Source organism: Neoarius graeffei, chromosome 5 (genome assembly GCF_027579695.1).
Source record: "Neoarius graeffei isolate fNeoGra1 chromosome 5, fNeoGra1.pri, whole genome shotgun sequence".
Lineage (NCBI taxonomy): Eukaryota > Metazoa > Chordata > Actinopteri > Siluriformes > Ariidae > Neoarius > Neoarius graeffei.
In genome coordinates, this window is record NC_083573.1 from 7,964,323 (window position 1) to 7,983,305 (window position 18,983).

An 18,983-nucleotide genomic window follows, 5' to 3' on the forward strand; every position below is an offset into this window, starting at 1 on the left:
ACCTGAACCCTGCACCTCTTCCTCTCCTACAACCCCGATTCCAAAAACGTTGGGACAAAGTACAAATTGTAAGTAAAAACGGAATGCAATAATTTACAAATCTCAAAAACTGATATTGTATTCACAATAGAACATAGACCACATATCAAATGTCAAAAGTGAGACATTTTGAAATTTCATGCCAAATATTGGCTCATTGGAAATTTCATGACAGCAACACATCTCAAAAAAGTTGGGACAGGGGCAATAAGAGGCTGGAAAAGTTAAAGGTACAAAAAAGGAACAGCTGGAGGACCAAATTGCAACTCATTAGGTCAATTGGCAATAGGTCATTAACATGACTGGGTATAAAAAGAGCATCTTGGAGTGGCAGGGGCTCTCAGAAGTAAAGATGGGAAGAGGATCACCAATCCCCCTAATTCTGCACCGACAAATAGTGGAGCAATATCAGAAAGGAGTTCCACAGTGTAAAATTGCAGAGTTTGAACACATCATCATCTACAGTGCATAATATCATCAAAAGATTCAGAGAATCTGGAAGAATCTCTGCGCGTAAGGGTCAAGGCCAGAAAACCATACTGGGTGCCCGTGATCTTCGGGCCCTTAGACAGCACTGCATCACATACAGGCATGCTTCTGTATTGGAAATCACAAAATGGGCTCAGGAATATTTCCAGAGAACATGATCTGTGAACACAATTCACCGTGTCATCCGCCGTTGCCAGCTAAAACTCTATAGTTCAAAGAAGAAGCCGTATCTAAACGTGATCCAGAAGCGCAGACGTCTTCTCTGGGCCAAGGCTCATTTAAAATGGACTGTGGCAAAGTGGAAAACTGTTCTGTGGTCAGACGAATCAAAACGTGAAGTTCTTTATGGAAATCAGGGACGCCGTGTCATTCAGACTAAAGAGGAGAAGGACGACCCGAGTTGTTATCAGCGCTCAGTTCAGAAGCCTGCATCTCTGATGGTGTGGGGTTGCATTAGTGCGTGTGGCATGGGCAGCTTACACATCTGGAAAGACACCATCAATGCTGAAAGGTATATCCAGGTTCTAGAGCAACATATGCTCCCATCCAGACGACGTCTCTTTCAGGGAAGACCTTGCATTTTCCAACATGACAATGCCAAACCACATACTGCATCAATTACAGCATCATGGCTGCGTAGAAGAAGGGTCCGGGTACTGAACTGGCCAGCCTGCAGTCCAGATCTTTCACCCATAGAAAACATTTGGTGCATCGTAAAACGGAAGATACGACAAAAAAGGCCTAAGACAGTCGAGCAACTAGAATCCTACATTAGACAAGAATGGGTTAACATTCCTATCCCTAAACTTGAGCAACTTGTCTCCTCAGTCCCCAGACGTTTACAGACTGTTGTAAAGAGAAAAGGGGATGTCTCACAGTGGTAAACATGGCCTGGTCCCAACTTTTTTGAGATGTGGTGTTGTCATGAAATTTAAAATCACCTAATTTTTCTCTTTAAATGATACAATTTCTCAGTTTAAACATTTGATATGTCATCTATGTTCTATTCTGAATAAAATATGGAATTTTGAAACGTCCATATCATTGCATTCCGTTTTTATTTACAATTTGTACTTTGTCCCAACTTTTTTGGAATCGGGGTTGTACTTAGGCCACTGCAGCTCAGTGTTTTGGATTATGAGGAAAAAAAAAAAGTATAATCATACATGGACAGTAGCTGACAGTGAATAGAGTGTGCTCGTGTGTGTACGTGCATGCATGTGTGTGTTTTGGTTGTTTTCTCAGCTGTGTTCCTGTTTTTGAGTTTGAAGTCCAAGTCTCATCTGTTCATCTTTCTTTTATTTTCTCTCACTTCATGACCTTCTTGCTTTTCCTACTGTCTGTCTCTTTTTTTTTCTTTTTCATTCTCACTCTCTCTGCCCGTCTCCCTCCTCATCCATCCTTTGTCTGTCTCTCTCTCTCTCTCTCTCTCTCTCTCTCTCTCTCTTTCTCTCTGCGTGTGTCTCTCTCTCTCAGAGCCGTATCCCTGGCACTTTCATTCCTCTGTGTGCAGCTCAGTGTGAGAGGCTTTTCAACACCACACGAACCCCAGGAGTGGAGACGGGTAAAAAACACCACACACACACACACACACACACACACACACACACACACACACACACACACTTATTGCACAAAACATTCAATTCCAATGAAGAAGGACACAGAGAGAGAGGGAGAGAGATTCACCATCCCCATTTGCAAAAATGTGTGTGTGTGTGTAGCTTGTCTGACTTTCTGATTTGTGTGCGTTCCTGACCACCTGAAACCTGACCGCTTCTCGTCTTTCTCTGTTCATACATTTTCCCTTCATCGAGGCACTTCTTCCATCAATTTTATTCTTTATTGCATGCAGGGTTTTTTCCCCTCCTCCATTGCCATCTGTTCATCTTCTCTTTGGACCATTTTTTAAAAATTATTATTATTATTATCTCGCATTCTTTCCCTCCATGTCTCCCTCTCTCTGATCAGTGGTTGTTGAGGTCCTCTATTCCTTGCTGTTCCTATCAGTATGAGAGGATGTTTGACACTTGTCGCATACCTGGAATTGTGACAGGTACACACACACACACATGCACACACTCAATCTACATACACTCTTGTGGAATTTAATTACTAACTGGAGAAAGCTGATACTCCTCACCCACTCCGTCACTGTGATGTATAATTACTGACTGTTGCGAGTGTGCAACCACCTCCATGTCACTATTGCGTTGATGGGCGGTGGAGAGGAGCGTTAACACACACTGTACACGGAAAAATACGAGCTTTATTCTCGAACTCTCTTCATACACTCTCGATCTTTCACCAGCATCTTTTTTTATTATTATTATTATTATTAGCTCTTGAAATGAATATAATAAAAGTGATCATTTTCCCTCTGACTGACACCGAAGACTCTTTTCCATCATTGCTGTACACGTTTTGATGAGATTTATTGTATTGATTCATTTGCGTGTTAAATTTCTAAATGTCTTTCAGCTGGAGTGTTGTGTAAATTTTTTATTTTATTTTTTTATTTGACCTTTATTTTACCAGGGTGAGTCCCATTCAGTGCGTTTACATGCACATCCAAATCGAGCTACTGTCGGTAATAGAGCTAAGGGTCCCAGCAGGGGTGCCAGAGGGTGTTTTCACACTTGGTCCCTTTCAGCCATCTAACCGAACTCAGATCGATGACTCAGTATTTTTTGCGCACATGTGAACACTCCATCCGTACCCAGACCCCTTTAAAGCGAACCGAACTGAGACCACCTCAGGAGGTGGTCTCAGTACGGTTCGCTAAAAATCAACGGTACGGTTCGCCTAATCTGCGCATTGTGAACAAAAAGCGCACCGGGTTCACTTCGCCTTTTTCACTGTAGTTTAACCTTCTTCGTTTGCCGTAGTTGGTCACGTGACTGTAGCAGGGAAACTCAACTTCCTTTTGGAACTTACCACAGCCGCTTTACAGTTCTCTGAACTTACTGACTGATGAGTCGGCCACAATAATATATATATATATATATATATATATATATATATATATATATATATATATATATATATAAATAAAATTTATTTTCCTTAATCCGCACTATTTTGATCAAAGAATACAGCAGGGCAAGCATGGCAGCAGACATTTTGATTCAAGAGAAAATTACCCAGAATTCCGTGCACTGGGGGTCTGAGGGCTCTAGAGGACCTGGTGTGAACAGAAAGAGGACTGAGGCCCCATCAAAGCTTAACTGGACCAGAAAGAGAACCCAGTCCTCTTTGTAATAAATTCAGTGTGAACACAAAAAGAACTGAGTTCTTTTTCTGTTGGTCCACTTTTTGGTCCACTTAAAGAGGACTGAGTCTGGTTCCTTTAAAGGGGACCAGGTGTGAAAACACCCAGAGAAATCCAATCCTACATGCACACAAGGAAATCGAGCTATTGTGTGAGGTACATTGTGCACCCGAGCCACAGGTGGCGCTACATGCCCCATCGTGTTGGTACACTTCCGGTTGTCGTCAAGAAGAGCTATTCAAGAGTGTAAACAAAGTTATCAGTTCCGTGTTCACAAGAAGAACGAGAAGTTCGTTCTCCTTGTTCCTCCTGACCTCTTCTGCTGCTCGCTACTACTACTGTTGTCATGCCGACCGAGGCTGTTGTGTTTCTCGCTTGTGGTGTCGTCACTTCCGGAAGGGGCAGTGCTGAAGTAAGTAGCTCGACTACGTAGCTCGATAGGGTTTACATGCACTGAGTAGCTCGGCTACAATCACATAATCTAGGCCACGTAGCTCGATTACGAGAAATCCAGTTCGGTTCGATTTCAGCCGAGCTACGGCAGGAATTCGATTTTCTCTATGTGCATGTAAACGCACTGACTGAGACATTCAGCCTCTTTTACAAGGGAGCCCTGACATACAGACATGTAGACATTGCACAAAGTATGACGAAACATAGAAACGGAGCACATAAAAACAGGTTCAACAAAACACACACATATATATATATATAAAAACACTGGAGAGATTAAAATGCAAAAAACAAGTAAGCAAATCAAGACAAGTACCGCACAACACCGAAATAACTGAATGGTTAGTTCATGAAAGCATTTACAACCGTCAGATCTAAGGTGTTTGAGTAACTTTTTAAAATGGTTGAGAGGAATAGCAACAGATAACTTGAGATCTTTTTGAAGGAGATTCCAGCACCAGGGGGTGCAAAGTTAAAAGCTGTCTTACCTAACTCAGTCTGTGTTCGTGGTGTGTCTAAGAGTATAATGTTATTTGAACGCAAATTATAAGATGAGTGCATTTGAGACAGTAGATTAGAAAGATATGAAGGCAATTTGCCAATAATACCTTTATAGATAAAAATATGCCAATGGATCCATCTGCGCAGTGAGAGAGAGCTGAAACCAGTCAACTCATAGAGAGTGCAATGATGAGTGCGTGGTTTGGCATTCACAATAAAATGTAGTGCACCACGGTAAACTGTATCGAGGACATGAAGGGTGGTAGAGGCAGCATTCATGTACAACCCCGATTCCAAAAAAGTTGGGACAAAGTACAAATTGTAAATAAAAACAGAATGCAATAATTTACAAATCTCAAAAACTGATATTGTATTCACAATAGAACATAGACAAATCAAATGTCGAAAGTGAGACATTTTGAAATTTCATGACGGCAACACATCTCAAAAAAGTTGGGACGGGGCAATAAGAGGCTGGAAAAGTTAAAGGTACAAAAAAGGAACAGCTGGAGGACCAAATTGCAACTCATTAGGTCAATTGGCAATAGGTCATTAACATGACTGGGTATAAAAAGAGCATCTTGGAGTGGCAGCGGCTCTCAGAAGTAAAGATGGGAAGAGGATCACCAATCCCCCTAATTCTGCGCCGACAAATAGTGGAGCAATATCAGAAAGGAGTTCGACAGTGTAAAATTGCAAAGAGTTTGAACATATCATCATCTACAGTGCATAATATCAAAAGAGTCAGAGAATCTGGAAGAATCTCTGTGCGTAAGGGTCAAGGCCGGAAAACCATACTGGGTGCCCGTGATCTTCGGTCAGTGCCCTTAGACGGCACTGCATCACATACAGGCATGCTTCTGTATTGGAAATCACAAAATGGGCTCAGGAATATTTCCAGAGAACATTATCTGTGAACACAATTCACCGTGCCATCCGCGGTTGCCAGCTAAAACTCTATAGTTCAAAGAAGAAGCCGTATCTAAACACGATCCAGAAGCGCAGACGTCTTCTCTGGGCCAAGGCTCATTTAAAATGGACTGTGGCAAAGTGGAAAACTGTTCTGTGGTCAGACGAATCAAAATTTGAAGTTCTTTATGGAAATCAGGGACGCCGTGTCATTCGGACTAAAGAGGAAAAGGACGACCCGAGTTGTTATGAGCGCTCAGTTCAGAAGCCTGCATCTCTGATGGTATGGGGTTGCATTAGTGCGTGTGGCATGGGCAGCTTACACATCTGGAAAGACACCATCAATGCTGAAAGGTATATCCAGGTTCTAGAGCAACATATGCTCCCATCCAGACGACGTCTCTTTCAGGGAAGACCTTGCATTTTCCAACATGACAATGCCAAACCACATACTGCATCAATTACAGCATCATGGCTGCGTAGAAGAAGGGTCCGGGTACTGAACTGGCCAGCCTGCAGTCCAGATCTTTCACCCATAGAAAACATTTGGCGCATCATAAAACGGAAGATACGACAAAAAAGACCTAAGACAGTTGAGCAACTAGAATCCTACATTAGACAAGAATGGGTTAACATTCCTATCCCTAAACTTGAGCAACTTGTCTCCTCAGTCCCCAGACGTTTACAGACTGTTGTAAAGAGAAAAGGGGATGTCTCACAGTGGGAAACATGGCCTTGTCCCAACTTTTTTGAGATGTGGTGTTGTCATGAAATTTAAAATCACCTAATTTTTCTCTTTAAATGATACATTTTCTCAGTTTAAACATTTGATATGTCATCAATGTTCTATTCTGAATAAAATATGGAATTTTGAAACTTCCACATCATTGCATTCCGTTTTTATTTACAATTTGTACTTTGTCCCAACTTTTTTGGAATCAGGGTTGTACAAGATATCGCAATTATCCAGTACAGGAAGAAAGGTGGCATTTATCAGTTTCTTTCTAGCTTGAAGAGTGAAACATGCTTTGTTTCTAAAATAGAATCCAAGTTTAATTTTCAGTTTCTGGGCCAGTTTCTTGATGTGAACTTTAAAAGTGATCTTATTATCAATCCACAAACCTAAGTATTTGTATACTGAGACTTTCTCTCTCTATATATTGGCCATCTAGGGTGGTTATTATTAGGGGAGTGGAAGCTAATCGTGATTTAGTGAACTGCATGACCCGAGTCTTGCTTAAATACAGAGCTCTCTTCCAATAGATGAGCCTGACAAACAAATGCTTTCTTGCTCTCCTGCTGTAGACACAGTGGTGCACTGGAATGATAGCGAGCACGTGGCCGTGTACCACAGGGGGCGATATTTCCGTCTGTGGCTCTACCAGGCAGGCAGGATGCTGACGCCGCGTGAGATCGAACAGCAGATCAAGCGAATCCTGGACAACAAGTCTGCCCCAGCGCCAGGCGAGGAGAAGCTGGCAGCATTAACTGCAGGGGACCGGTACATGTGTACACACACACACACACACACAAGTATTACGATAAGTCAGGTTCGAAGGATACAGGGATTTACACACGCAGAGGCCACACGTCCTTGACTGAAACTGACGAGCACGGAGACTTGGTCGTAGAGGCCACGCCTCCTTCACTGGGACTGGCAGGAACAGATGCCCCAATTGAATTGTACTAAAATAAATTATAAAACTTGTTCAGTGGCAAAAAGAGTGCCCTTTTTTTTTTCTTTCCATCAGTGCATCAAGCAGAAAATTTGAATTCAGACCAGACTCCGCCCCCTCGCCAGTGCTCCACATAATGGGTAATTTTATGAACGAACACCTGTCTTTTTAAACACCTTTCCCAGAATTCCATGGGCTGAAGCCAGGAAGGAGTTCTTCAGCTCTGGCGTCAATAAGAGATCTCTGGACTGCATCGAGAAAGCTGCGTTCTTCGTCACCCTGGAAGACGAGGAGCAAGGCATGATGGGAGACGACCCGGACACTAGTATGGATCGCTACGCCAAGTCTCTGTTTCACGGAAAATGTTACGACAGGCGAGTTTCTCCAGAACTTGGTCTTACCTCACACAGTCTTACCTCAGGCAACTTCTTCCCTCCTTCTGTGAAAATTCAATGTCTCAGACGCGGACACAAGTGGGCGGGAGATGCGTTTGATTAAGTCTTCTGATTGGCTGGTGATAGATTGGTGTCATTATGGCGCGTCGGAGCGGTTCATGCCAGGCTCGAGTCCGCTCAACGTCAAAAAATATTGGTTTAGCCTATTTTTTAAATAATTTTCAAAAGTAATTTTCAAAAAGTTACCCGGGCCACGGCCCCCCTTCAGGAATTCCTGAAGGTGCGGTGGCAAAAATCAAGGTGCGGCGGCCCACCGCAGCCAATTGTACATAGCGGAAACACTGTCTTATATGTTGATAATGGTGAACATCTGGCTATCATGAACCATTTTTCAAGTTGTAGCCCTTTGACAACCCATGACGTTCAGTTTGACCTTTCAAGGTCAAAGATCGTGGTGCCAAATGAAAGCCCGTCCGGCACTTCCTATAAACTGATAATCGTAAATATCTGTTTTCAAGTTACCGCCCTCTGAAAGTCCGTGACCTTGAGTTTGACCTTTCAGGGTCGCTCAAGGTCAAAGATCATGGTGCCATATGGGAGTTCCTATCTGCTCATAATAGTAAACGTCTGTCTCTCGGCAACCGTTTTTGAGTTATAATGGAAAATATATTATTTTGACCGAAGGGTTGATCTTTCCGCTGACCTTCACCTTCACCCCCAAATTTTAAATCAGGTAATCTGTGGACCATTGTGCACCTACCCTAAAATTTTGAAATCAGTCGGTGCAACCGTCCAGACGCTCGATTGTTAAGAGACAAACAAACGGCGCTGATTGCAATACTTCGCCCCGCTGACTCCGTCATAAAACGCTCGATACGTGCTAATATCGTGTTCCACTTTCGAGCGAGAACAGTAACTCTGCGTCATCACACGACCTCGGGGTTGATGAATTTATTTTACGATAATAGAACGCCCCTGAATGTTTCATTCTGTATTTCTGGTTCGTTTTTAGATGTCGATCCAGCATTAATTGACTGCATGTGTTCCTCAGGTGGTTCGATAAGTCGTTTACTGTGGTGCTGTATAAGAACGGGAAGAACGGCCTGAACGCCGAGCACTCCTGGGCCGACGCGCCCATCGTCTCGCACATGTGGGAGGTGAGATTTGGGAAACCAACAAGTACAGGATTGAATGGAGGTTCAAATGGAGATCTCGTGCCCTCTCTGTCTCTCTTTCTCTCTTAGTATGTCCTGACCATGGACAGTTTCCAGTTGGGTTATAATCAAGAGGGACATTGCAAAGGTGACGAGAATCTGTCTCTGCCCCACCCACAGAGATTATCCTGGGACATTCCTTCGAAGGTACGCATGCGCTCTTGGCGACAAAACGCATTCTGTTTACTTTCCCATCGATTAATTTCTCTCTGACACGTTTTTTTTTTTTCCCCCTCTTAGTGTCAGGAGCGTGTCGCTGAGTCTCTCTCGGTAGCGCAGGCGCTGGCCGATGACATCAGCTTTCACGTTTTCGCCTTCCGAGATTTCGGCAAAGGCAGCATTAAGAAGATCCGCGTGAGCCCCGACGCCTTCATCCAGTTAGCGCTGCAGCTAGCCTACTACAGGGTGAGTCTTCAGATTTACGACATTTCCCATCATGCCCCTTCTTTGTGTTTTTGTTTCTGTATACCGGTTTACTCTTTCTGATGCTCAGGACAGAGGGATGTTCTGTCTGACGTACGAGGCGTCGATGACGCGCCTGTTCCGCGAGGGCCGGACTGAAACCGTGCGCTCGTGTTCCAGTGAGACCTGTGCCTTCGTCAAAGCATTCCAGAATGGAGAGGTACACACACACGCACACCTGACCAGGGGCGTAGCTAGGATTTTTCAAAGGGGTGGGCGGGGTCACACACTGACTGGCAGCCTGAGTACATTCTGTAACAAAAAATAATTCCCATTGCTAGTTTTAGGTAGCTTCGAAACCGGCTCTTCCATTATTGCTGTTTCTTCCACGTTTTCTTGAAGTTGCGTTCTCAAAACGGTACTAAAACTCCGCCTCGAAGCCACAAAATGCAACTTTGATGGAAAAATATATATCATAAATTGCTGACCTTTCTTCACGTCGAAAGAAGGAGGAAAGTTTGGCTTGTTTTGACCTGGCGAACACGAGGAAATGCTCGTAATTCGCAACTAAAAAGACTGCAGCAACACTGGCAGCTTGACCACGCTTTCTAATGCGATCGTGTTGCGCTTGTGCAGAACGGCGTCAGTCCTGTGCGCCTCGGGCTGCACACGCACCTAACGAGCTCCAGCACGCGCGCCATTCACAAAGAACACCTGTCTTTAATCAGTGAACTATGTTTGGACTATTTAAGGACCGCGCCCATGCAAGGATGATGCGAAGTATTGCGCCGCGTCTAGTGTGCCTAAGGGCCTCTGCATGCTCTTGCGACAAGGCTTTCGCAGATAGCTTTTCGCAGACAGTTGTAATTTATCGTTGAGCGGGGAGTAATAGGCGTGCGCGATGTTATTCACCGCCACAACGCAAGGGGGCGCGAAGTCGCTAGGAGTAGTTGGTGGGTGTGGTTAGTGGAGTGTTTATCCTCCGGTTACTTATAATGACTAGAACTGGAGTCGTATAGATGTACGTACTTCCTCACTTCCTCGATCAACCGCTCTTCGTGCTGCTCCATCTTCGCTCGTGTTTTTAAAAATGGCGGTCGTGAAGAAAAAACAAACCGGGAAAGTAGGGAAGCGGAAGTGCGTGTACAGCGGATGTAGAGTGGACCAATCAGAGCCCTCTTGTCTGCGAGGCTTCTGCGGTGGTCACAATTTTTGGGAGGTGCACGCAGAGCGTCTGCGAAGGGGGGGGCTACGCAGACGCCATCTGCGACGCCATCTGCGAGGACTGCGTTGTCAGCATAAATTGGCCTTTACTGAGCCTTGTTTCCTGTCCCTGTCCTTGTTGACCTCCTGGTTTTTCGACTCCCGTTTCTCGTCCCTTGATCTTGTATAGTTTTGCCTCCAATATTCTGTCCACGCCTCGATGGACCTCCTGCCTGTTTCCTCGATTACGACTTTGTCCGCTGTTTCGGACTGTTTAGTTTATTGTAATTTGTCACAGAAAATATATACACAAATTCACATATGATCTAAAAGAAAAAACATAACAATGGTAAAATGTGACCGGAGAGACGAACAGGGCGGAGCCCCAATTGCAACGTATCCCCTAAGCTCAACAAAGTATATATTAAAAAAAATAATTCATACAGGAATTAGAATTTGACTTGCATAATAAATTAAGAAAGAGAAAAAAAAAGTATACATAATAATTGACAAATCATGGCGGGCTATAGGTTTGTAGTAAACCTCTAAAATGGTCGTTGAGATGGATTCTAAACCACAAGAGATCCTGGCTAGACTTAAGTATATTAGGTAAACTGTTGTGTGCGTTTCACGCACTTTATGCTCATATCTGCACTTACATCCCACGCACACTCTGACAAACTGGGTTTTCGCCCCCAAACCACAGGAAGTCCATACAAGGTTATAGAAATCCTAATGACGATCTAATCCTAATGACCAGACTATCTTCTTTTGGTATTACTGGCTTAGCTTTATCCTGGTTTCAGTCCTATCTAGCAAACAGGCAACAGTTTATTTCTATTGGTGTTCATAAATCATCCACTGCTACTGTTGCTCAAGGTGTGCCTCAGGGTTCTGTCCTTGGTCCCCTTCTTTTTATATTATACGTTTCTCCTATAGGCCAGATTATTCGTAACTATGGCCTTAACTTTCATTGTTATGCTGATGATATTCAAATCTACGTCACTATCACCCCTTCCATAGCCTCTGTTCAGCTGCTAAGGACTTGCATCACTGACCTTAAGCAATGGCTGCATAAGAACTGCCTTAAACTTAATGCTGGCAAAACGGAGGTTCTATTAGTAGGTACCAAAAGACAGGTTCAGAATTTCTCCAGTTTTACTATTGATGTTGATGGTGTGTCTATTTATCCTTCCCAAGTTATAAAAAACCTTGGAGTTCTCTTTGACTCCACCCTTACGTTTGAACCCCATCTTAAACTAATTACTAAGAATGCTTTCTTTCACCTCCGCAATATTGCACGTCTCCGCCCTTTTCTCTTGGAAACTGATGCCAATATGTTGGTCAATGCGTTTATTTTTTCTCATCTTGATTATTGCAAATCTCTCTCTTATGGTCTCCCTGCCACATTGCTCAATCGCCTGCAGTCCATCCAAAACTCAGCAGCTAGAGTCCTCACACTTACCAAGCGCACTGTTCACATTAGAGGTCTGCGCGGGTCGGATTTTTCAGTCCCGCTCCCGCCCGCGCCCGCATTGTGCAGTCCCGCCCGCGCCCGCAAAGAATTATGATTTTTCAGTCCCGCTCCCGCCCGCAAATCCCACATGATGAAGACGTTCGCGTTATTTCTCAGGAAAGTTCTTGTCTTGACACAGTGTGATGGTGCCCCGCCCCCTACTTTGAGTGGATTTGAGCATAAATATCTACAGCTCACGTTCACGTTTGTTATTATTTACCTTGTTTCTGAATTCGGAATGTTGAAATGGCAGCATGTAGACCTAATAATAATCTCATCTCATCTCATTATCTCTAGCCGCTTTATCCTTCTACAGGGTCACAGGCAAGCTGGAGCCTATCCCAGCTGACTACGGGCGAAAGGCGGGGTACACCCTGGACAAGTCGCCAGGTCATCACAGGGCTGACACATAGACACAGACAACCATTCACACTCACACCTACGGTCAATTTAGAGTCACCAGTTAACCTAACCTGCATGTCTTTGGACTGTGGGGGAAACCGGAGCACCCGGAGGAAACCCACGCGGACACGGGGAGAACATGCAAACTCCGCACAGAAAGGCCCTCGCCGTCCCCGGGGCTCGAACCCAGGACCTTCTTGCTGTGAGGCGACAGCGCTAACCACTACACCACCGTGCCGCCCCTAATAATAATAATAATAATAATTTAAGTAGGCTAATCATTTAAGTATGCGCTCTCCCGTGGTGCGTCTCCTATGAATAATTAGTGTGAAAGGAGAGATGGATCGCACTCTTGAACTTATTCTTTTAGTTACATTTCTTTTCAGTTGTTTTTAGCAGCAGAAGGAGACAAACGTTTCGGCTGTTGCCTTCGTCAGTGTCTCTAATAATAATAATAATAATAATAATAAACAGTAAAAAAAGACAGGCGAGCACGTAATTCCAAGTGGAAATTTGGTATATTTATTGTTCAGCCATACAAAACATTAGGCTAACCCAGTTTACATTTGTAAAGCATTTCTAACTAAAATGTCCGATTTCAGGACTCTTGACTTTTTAACGGTAAATGTACCTCTTTTTAAAGCAGCACTTACTTTTGAAGCACTGTGAGCTTCAGTAAAGGAGCTCTGCTCTTCTGCCATGATCGGAGATCTCAAACACGGAAGAGGAAAAGAATCGGAAACGTACGAGAGATATTTATCCTCTCCTGGATCAGAATCAGAATTCTGATGACCAGCTCATCTAAGGTGTCATTGAGGCATCATGTTAGTGTGGGTCACTGGAGGCTGGGTGTGAACGGCGAGTCATTAGAGTGATCAAAGGATTGCCCATTAGGGTGATCAATGGCAAATTTAAGATGCCATTCCTCACTCAATCTGGCAATCTGACTCTCTCTGTAAATTTAGGCATCTTAAAATGTTTTTATTAATGCCAAATAAAATATCCAGCACAAATTATATATGATGGACATAAATTAATAATTTATAAATTTTATTTCAAACACGTTTTTAGTTAGCGGGACTGCAGCTTATCACCGCCCGCGCCCGCATATGTGCACTCCCGCTCCCGCCCGCATATGTGCACTCCTGCTCCCGCCCGCGCCCGCAATGAGCTTTCAAAACTTGTCCCGCGCCGCACTGCTTTGCGGCGGGTCCCGCGGGACTCCCGCGGGAGTGCAGGGCTCTAGCTCACATCACTCCTGTTTTACAGCAACTGCACTGGTTGCCAGTTATCTCCTCGGATCAAATACAAAATCCTGCTTTTAACCATGCTCTTCATGGTTTCGCCCCTTCCTATCTCTGTGAGCTAATTCATTTGTACTGCCCCTCCCGCTCCCGCAGATCTTCTGTCTGTGGACTTCTGACTGTTCCACGTTTTAAACTGACATCTATGGATGATAGATCATTTAGTGTTGCTGCTCCTAAACTTTGGAACTCGTTACCACAATCGCTTCGTGACTGTTCCACTCTCTCTTCCTTCAAAGCCAACTTGAAAACTTTTCTCTTTACCTCACACTACTCTTCCTAGTTTTTTTTTTTTTTGGGTGGTAATTCTTTTGTAAAGCATCCTTGGGTTTGTGAAATGCGCTATATAAATTGAACTTATTATTATTGTAATTATTATTATTATTATTATTATTATTATTATTATTATAATGAAGCTGAGGTGACCAAAAAAAAATAAGTTCGAAAAATTACAGCGGGCGCTTATTCTTGTGCGGCTATTGAAAAAATGTATGGTCCGACAAAGGGGGGGGGGTCACGGGCACCCCAGGACCCCCTGTCCCAGCTACGCCCCTGCTGACTGTGTACTTGTCTCTGTCTCAGATGCATCTTCTCCTTGAGCTGCCTCACTCTGATGATTCTCTTTATTCAGTTTAAAGTATTAAATGAACGAATCTCCGTGCAGGCGGTGGACGTGTGCAGGCGTTTGTTGCATACGGCGACTGAGAAGCATCAGATGCTCTATCGGATGGCCATGACAGGAGCTGGAATAGACCGACACCTCTTCTGCCTCTACGTCGTCTCAAAATACCTGGGTGTTGAGTCGCCCTTCCTCAAAGAGGTGTGTGTGTGTGTGAGGGAGAGGTTTCAGAATCAGCTTCAGTGACGGAAATAAAACTCGGAGGGCTGACCTGTTCGAGTATTATGTAGTATTCTGTGGATAAATAAATCTGAAGCCTGATAACGGACGCTATGCACGTTCGGGTTAGGTGCTGTCCGAGCCGTGGCGTCTCTCCACCAGTCAGACTCCGTTCCAGCAGGTGGAGCTGTTTGACCTCGTCAATCACCCCGACTACATCACATGCGGAGGAGGATTTGGACCTGTAAGTCTTATCGTGAACATAATTGTTGTTCTGTCTGTATATGCACGATCATCTTTTCCAAATTAGTAGCTGACTAGTTTTGTTGATTCGCACCGAGAACGTTGGACATTCTGGTCTTGTCTGCGGGAAAGAATCTGTTTTCAATCTACAGGACGCTACACTTTTTTTTTTTTTTTTTTTTTCTCTCCAGGTTGCTGATGATGGATACGGCGTGTCTTACAGCATCATCGGAGAGAAGATCATGAGCTTCCACGTCTCCAGCAAGCGTTCGTGTCCTCAGACCGTGAGGGTTTTTGTTGGTCAGCGCTTCTAGATTTCTAAAAGTTGACTGTGAATTGTGTTCGTATAACTCGTCCTTCTTCCTTCTCAGGACTGCCGTAGATTCGGAGCACAGATCAGCAAGGCGCTGCTGGATCTTTTGCAGCTCATGACGGACGATAAGAGAGAAGCGCCACGAAGCGAGCAGAACCACATCGCAAAGAAAGAGCTGTAGAGTGGAGGGGCGGAGCGAGGGATTCATTCAGTATAGAAAGATTTTTTTTAATTTTTTTTTTTTAAATTAGTGTTTTCTCTTTCTGTGTGTGTGTGTGTGTGTGAGAATGATGCAAGGACCGGAAAGAGGAATAGGATAGGATAGGCTAGAATCACCACCGATGCATTAACACATGGAGAGATGACTTTAGAAGACGAAGGCGATCCAGTCCTGTCTGTTCAGGAGGTAGGGATTAACAGCAGCATCTCGGGTCCAACATTCAGAAAGCTCCTGCGTCCCAGTCCGATCAGGGTCAGCTCGGTATGTTTTACTTCACACAAGTGGCCACTTGCAGTGTAAAAGCAAGGACAACATATTTCAAGTAACTTCACATTTCAAGGTGAAGAATCTTTTAAAAAAAAAAAAAAAAAGTTTTTAATCACCATAGTCGACGAAATGTGGTTTGGGATGGATGAAAAGGGCATCCTGGCTGAGAAAGGAGGTAGCGAGCGGACAGCCTGCCTGCAGGTTAATGGTTGAAATACTGGCTGGGAGCACAGGAATGCAACCTCGCAGTGTGTATCGTCTGAAATGCTAGAATTCATTTCATTTATTTCAATGTTCAGTTAAATTTTTTTTTTTTTTTTTAAAGCTTTCTGGTGAATTGTGCGGCTCAAGTTTGCACTCGTTGGTTCGAACATCCAAGAGCTCCATCTCGGACGAAAGGAACCCAAATCTAACGTACACCACTGGACTTCAAGGCGCAACGAGATAAAGAAGTACCCGGAAAAGAATACGTGATAGAAATGTTTTTGTTTTGTGTGCGCAGGCGCGTGTTGTTTTTTAAAAGATCATGAACAATCCGAACCTCACTCCTACACACTGGAATGTACAATTCTACATGTATTTAATTATTAAATGCGTTTTATATGTATAATATAGGATCGATGTTACACATTAACACCGTGCAGTCAGTGAACGAACGTTTTCAGAATTTATCAGACCTCACATTCGGATTTGACGAACAGATCACGCCGAATTAGTTTTACTTGAATGATCTTTTGTGTTAATGACGTTGCCGGACATAATTAGGTATGAAGTTCAGAACAAAAGCGTGCAGGTGCTCGAGTGATTTTTTTTTTTTTTTAAAGACTGTAAAATGAATGCATGACATGATGGTTATAATGCATGAGTGAGTGCGAATAATTATTGCCAGAGTCACGTAACGATCACACCTGAAGGGAACCCGGTCGTTCAGTCTGAACCGTTGGGACGTCTCGGTGACGGTGTGATTTTCCACGGCTCAGAAGATGATCTCCAAGAAGGATCGAAGCATGGTCAGATGAAGGTCAGGAATTTGTGGAGGTTTTAAAAAAAAAAAAAAAACAGTGGAGCACTCGCCATTGAGATTTTTACTTCACGTATTCTTCAGACTTGATAATAATGGATATTGTGATTTATTATTATTATTACACAAGTTTTTTTTTTTTCACTCTACACTTTGTCCTTTCTTTGTCTTATGAATTTAACCACTGCGGTCTCGTTGCTGTTCTTGTGATTGTGGTGTTTATTCTATGATGTCAGAACTAAAAACTAAAACAAAATGAATATTTGTAACATAATTAACTCCTGCTTGTACGCTGTCTAATTATAAAGAACTCTTCCGCCCCCCCACACACACTTAATTATCGCTTTCTCAGGCTAGTAGTTTGCATCCATGTTTATTTCCTTCTGCTTGCTTTCGTCTTTCGGGCAGTCGTGAGTCTTTCTCACTCTCGCAAGATTCTGTATTTTATACGTCTTTATGGGGGGGGGGGGGATCTAAACTCCTGAAGTTTTTTTTTTTAAAATAAAAAGATTGAAGCACACACAAAATTGTCTGTCTGTTGTATTTGTTTTACAAAGGAAAAGAACGATATGGAACAACACGTATAGGGTGGACATGTGTCCAGTTCTGTAAACTTTTAAGGATTTCAGACCTGTTTACTCCTACGATTTGTCCGTAGTTCCTACGATTTTTCAAAACAAAATACGGACTACGAATTCTTGTCCAAAAACTACGATTTATGGCCGAAATGTTGCCAAATGTTTCATGACTTACTTTATAATCATATTTATTGTGGGAATCGAACATCGATCGTATAGTCATGGGCGCGGCCATGTTTACTCACGTTTAAGCCACGTTTACCGTACGTTGCATTGTGGGAAGGTTGCATTGTTTCAACTCTGGTTTCTGAGCACACAATCATGGCAGCCGCAAAGCGAAAGGCCGATGGCGTTATTGATAGTCCTGCAAAGAAATACCAGAAGTCGTCACCCAGAAAGAGACCCCGATTCCTTCGTGGGCCACCCTCGGCCGAGGACGAGAATGATCAGGTCGAGAGAAACAGACAATCAGAATCAGAGATTCACATGTCAGTTTATTCGCACAGTCACTTCGTCAAAATGAAAACATCTTTGGAAACGTCTTATAGTGTTTCTGTGTTTATGTTTTGTCTTCATGTGTGTGTGTGTGTCTATGTGGAAGTGTGTAATGATCTTGAATCAATCATAATATAAAAACATATTTCTGATGACAGTAAGGTACAGATAGATATCAGCATGGAATGTCTAAACACAGAATGTCTAGTCTACGGAGTCTATTCAGAGAAGGTCAAAGACACGTTTGCACAGAAAGGATCTAATAATTTAACATAACTCCTTAACACATAAATGTGTGTTAAGTCAGTAAATTACATCTTGATTTCATCAACATAAGCAAAATAACAATATGTCTAAAACAATGCTAAAACAAAGAATGTTATAAGAAAATAAACATTAAAAATAAGAACAACTTAACCACAAGAACAATGAGAATATGTCTGAAAGAGAGAGAACAATTAAACAACTAACAGGATTAAACTCATAGCTAAATTAGGTTAATGCTTTTAAACTAAAAACCCTTAGAATCATAAGATCTTAACTATAATTATAATGTCATTATGAAACTAATCTAAAACTATAAAACTAACATTAATCACGGAATGCATTCATTAATTACGGGATCCAAATCACTACCATAGTATATTTCAATATATTTCAGTATATTTCATAGCTTTTATGAAGCTATGACCTAAGTTTCAACTGAATGGATTAACATAAACATGAACTTTAATTCTACCATTTCAGGGTGTGTGTGAGTCGATCTGACACCAAAACAGACCTTCAGACACTTCTCTGTTCAAAATACACATTTCATAAACAAAATGTTCCCAAACAATGTCCAGCTGGACCTAAGGTCGTTTCAACTAATATAATTTTGACACAGAATAATTTTGCTGAATTATTGGCCAAGAATTAATACTTATATAAACCTAACAAATATAAAGACTCCCATCACGATCTGTGGCCATGCCTTACATCATCTAAGAAAGGGAACATGTACGTCCATTGCAACGTTTGTAATGTAGATTTTTCTTGTGCGCACGCGGGTCAGAATGACTGCAAGAGACACGTCGGGTCAAAGCAACATACAGAGATACTGAAATGATGAAATGTATGAGGAGTCAACAAGTAGACCTTAGAGTCTAGGCTTGGTAATATGAGGATTATGGAGCAGATCTAGAATCTTATATGGGTTTGCTTTTTGGTTCTCACAGGTGCTTAACTTGACAGA

At 42.9% G+C, this 18,983-nt stretch overlaps 2 protein-coding genes across 3 annotated transcripts in view; both read left to right on the forward strand.

The window, feature by feature from the left end:
• LOC132886456 (carnitine O-palmitoyltransferase 1, liver isoform) overlaps window positions 1-17,190 on the forward strand; it is a 69,875-nt gene extending 52,685 nt beyond the window's left edge. For both annotated transcript variants that reach the window (XM_060921112.1, XM_060921113.1), the window contains 11 exons: window positions 2,005-2,092; window positions 6,968-7,163; window positions 7,524-7,712; window positions 8,785-8,890; window positions 8,978-9,094; window positions 9,188-9,352; window positions 9,441-9,569; window positions 14,439-14,594; window positions 14,743-14,856; window positions 15,047-15,139; window positions 15,227-17,190. In XM_060921112.1, the coding sequence (XP_060777095.1) occupies window positions 2,005-2,092; window positions 6,968-7,163; window positions 7,524-7,712; window positions 8,785-8,890; window positions 8,978-9,094; window positions 9,188-9,352; window positions 9,441-9,569; window positions 14,439-14,594; window positions 14,743-14,856; window positions 15,047-15,139; window positions 15,227-15,349 (1,476 nt within the window). In that variant the 3' untranslated portion in view covers window positions 15,350-17,190. The remainder of the gene's footprint in view (window positions 1-2,004; window positions 2,093-6,967; window positions 7,164-7,523; window positions 7,713-8,784; window positions 8,891-8,977; window positions 9,095-9,187; window positions 9,353-9,440; window positions 9,570-14,438; window positions 14,595-14,742; window positions 14,857-15,046; window positions 15,140-15,226) is intronic.
• LOC132885825 (troponin T, slow skeletal muscle-like) overlaps window positions 15,530-18,983 on the forward strand; it is a 31,526-nt gene continuing 28,072 nt past the window's right edge. Inside the window, exons 1-2 of the mRNA XM_060920341.1 lie at window positions 15,530-15,649; window positions 16,545-16,676. Of these exons, the coding sequence (XP_060776324.1) occupies window positions 15,530-15,649; window positions 16,545-16,676 (252 nt within the window). The remainder of the gene's footprint in view (window positions 15,650-16,544; window positions 16,677-18,983) is intronic.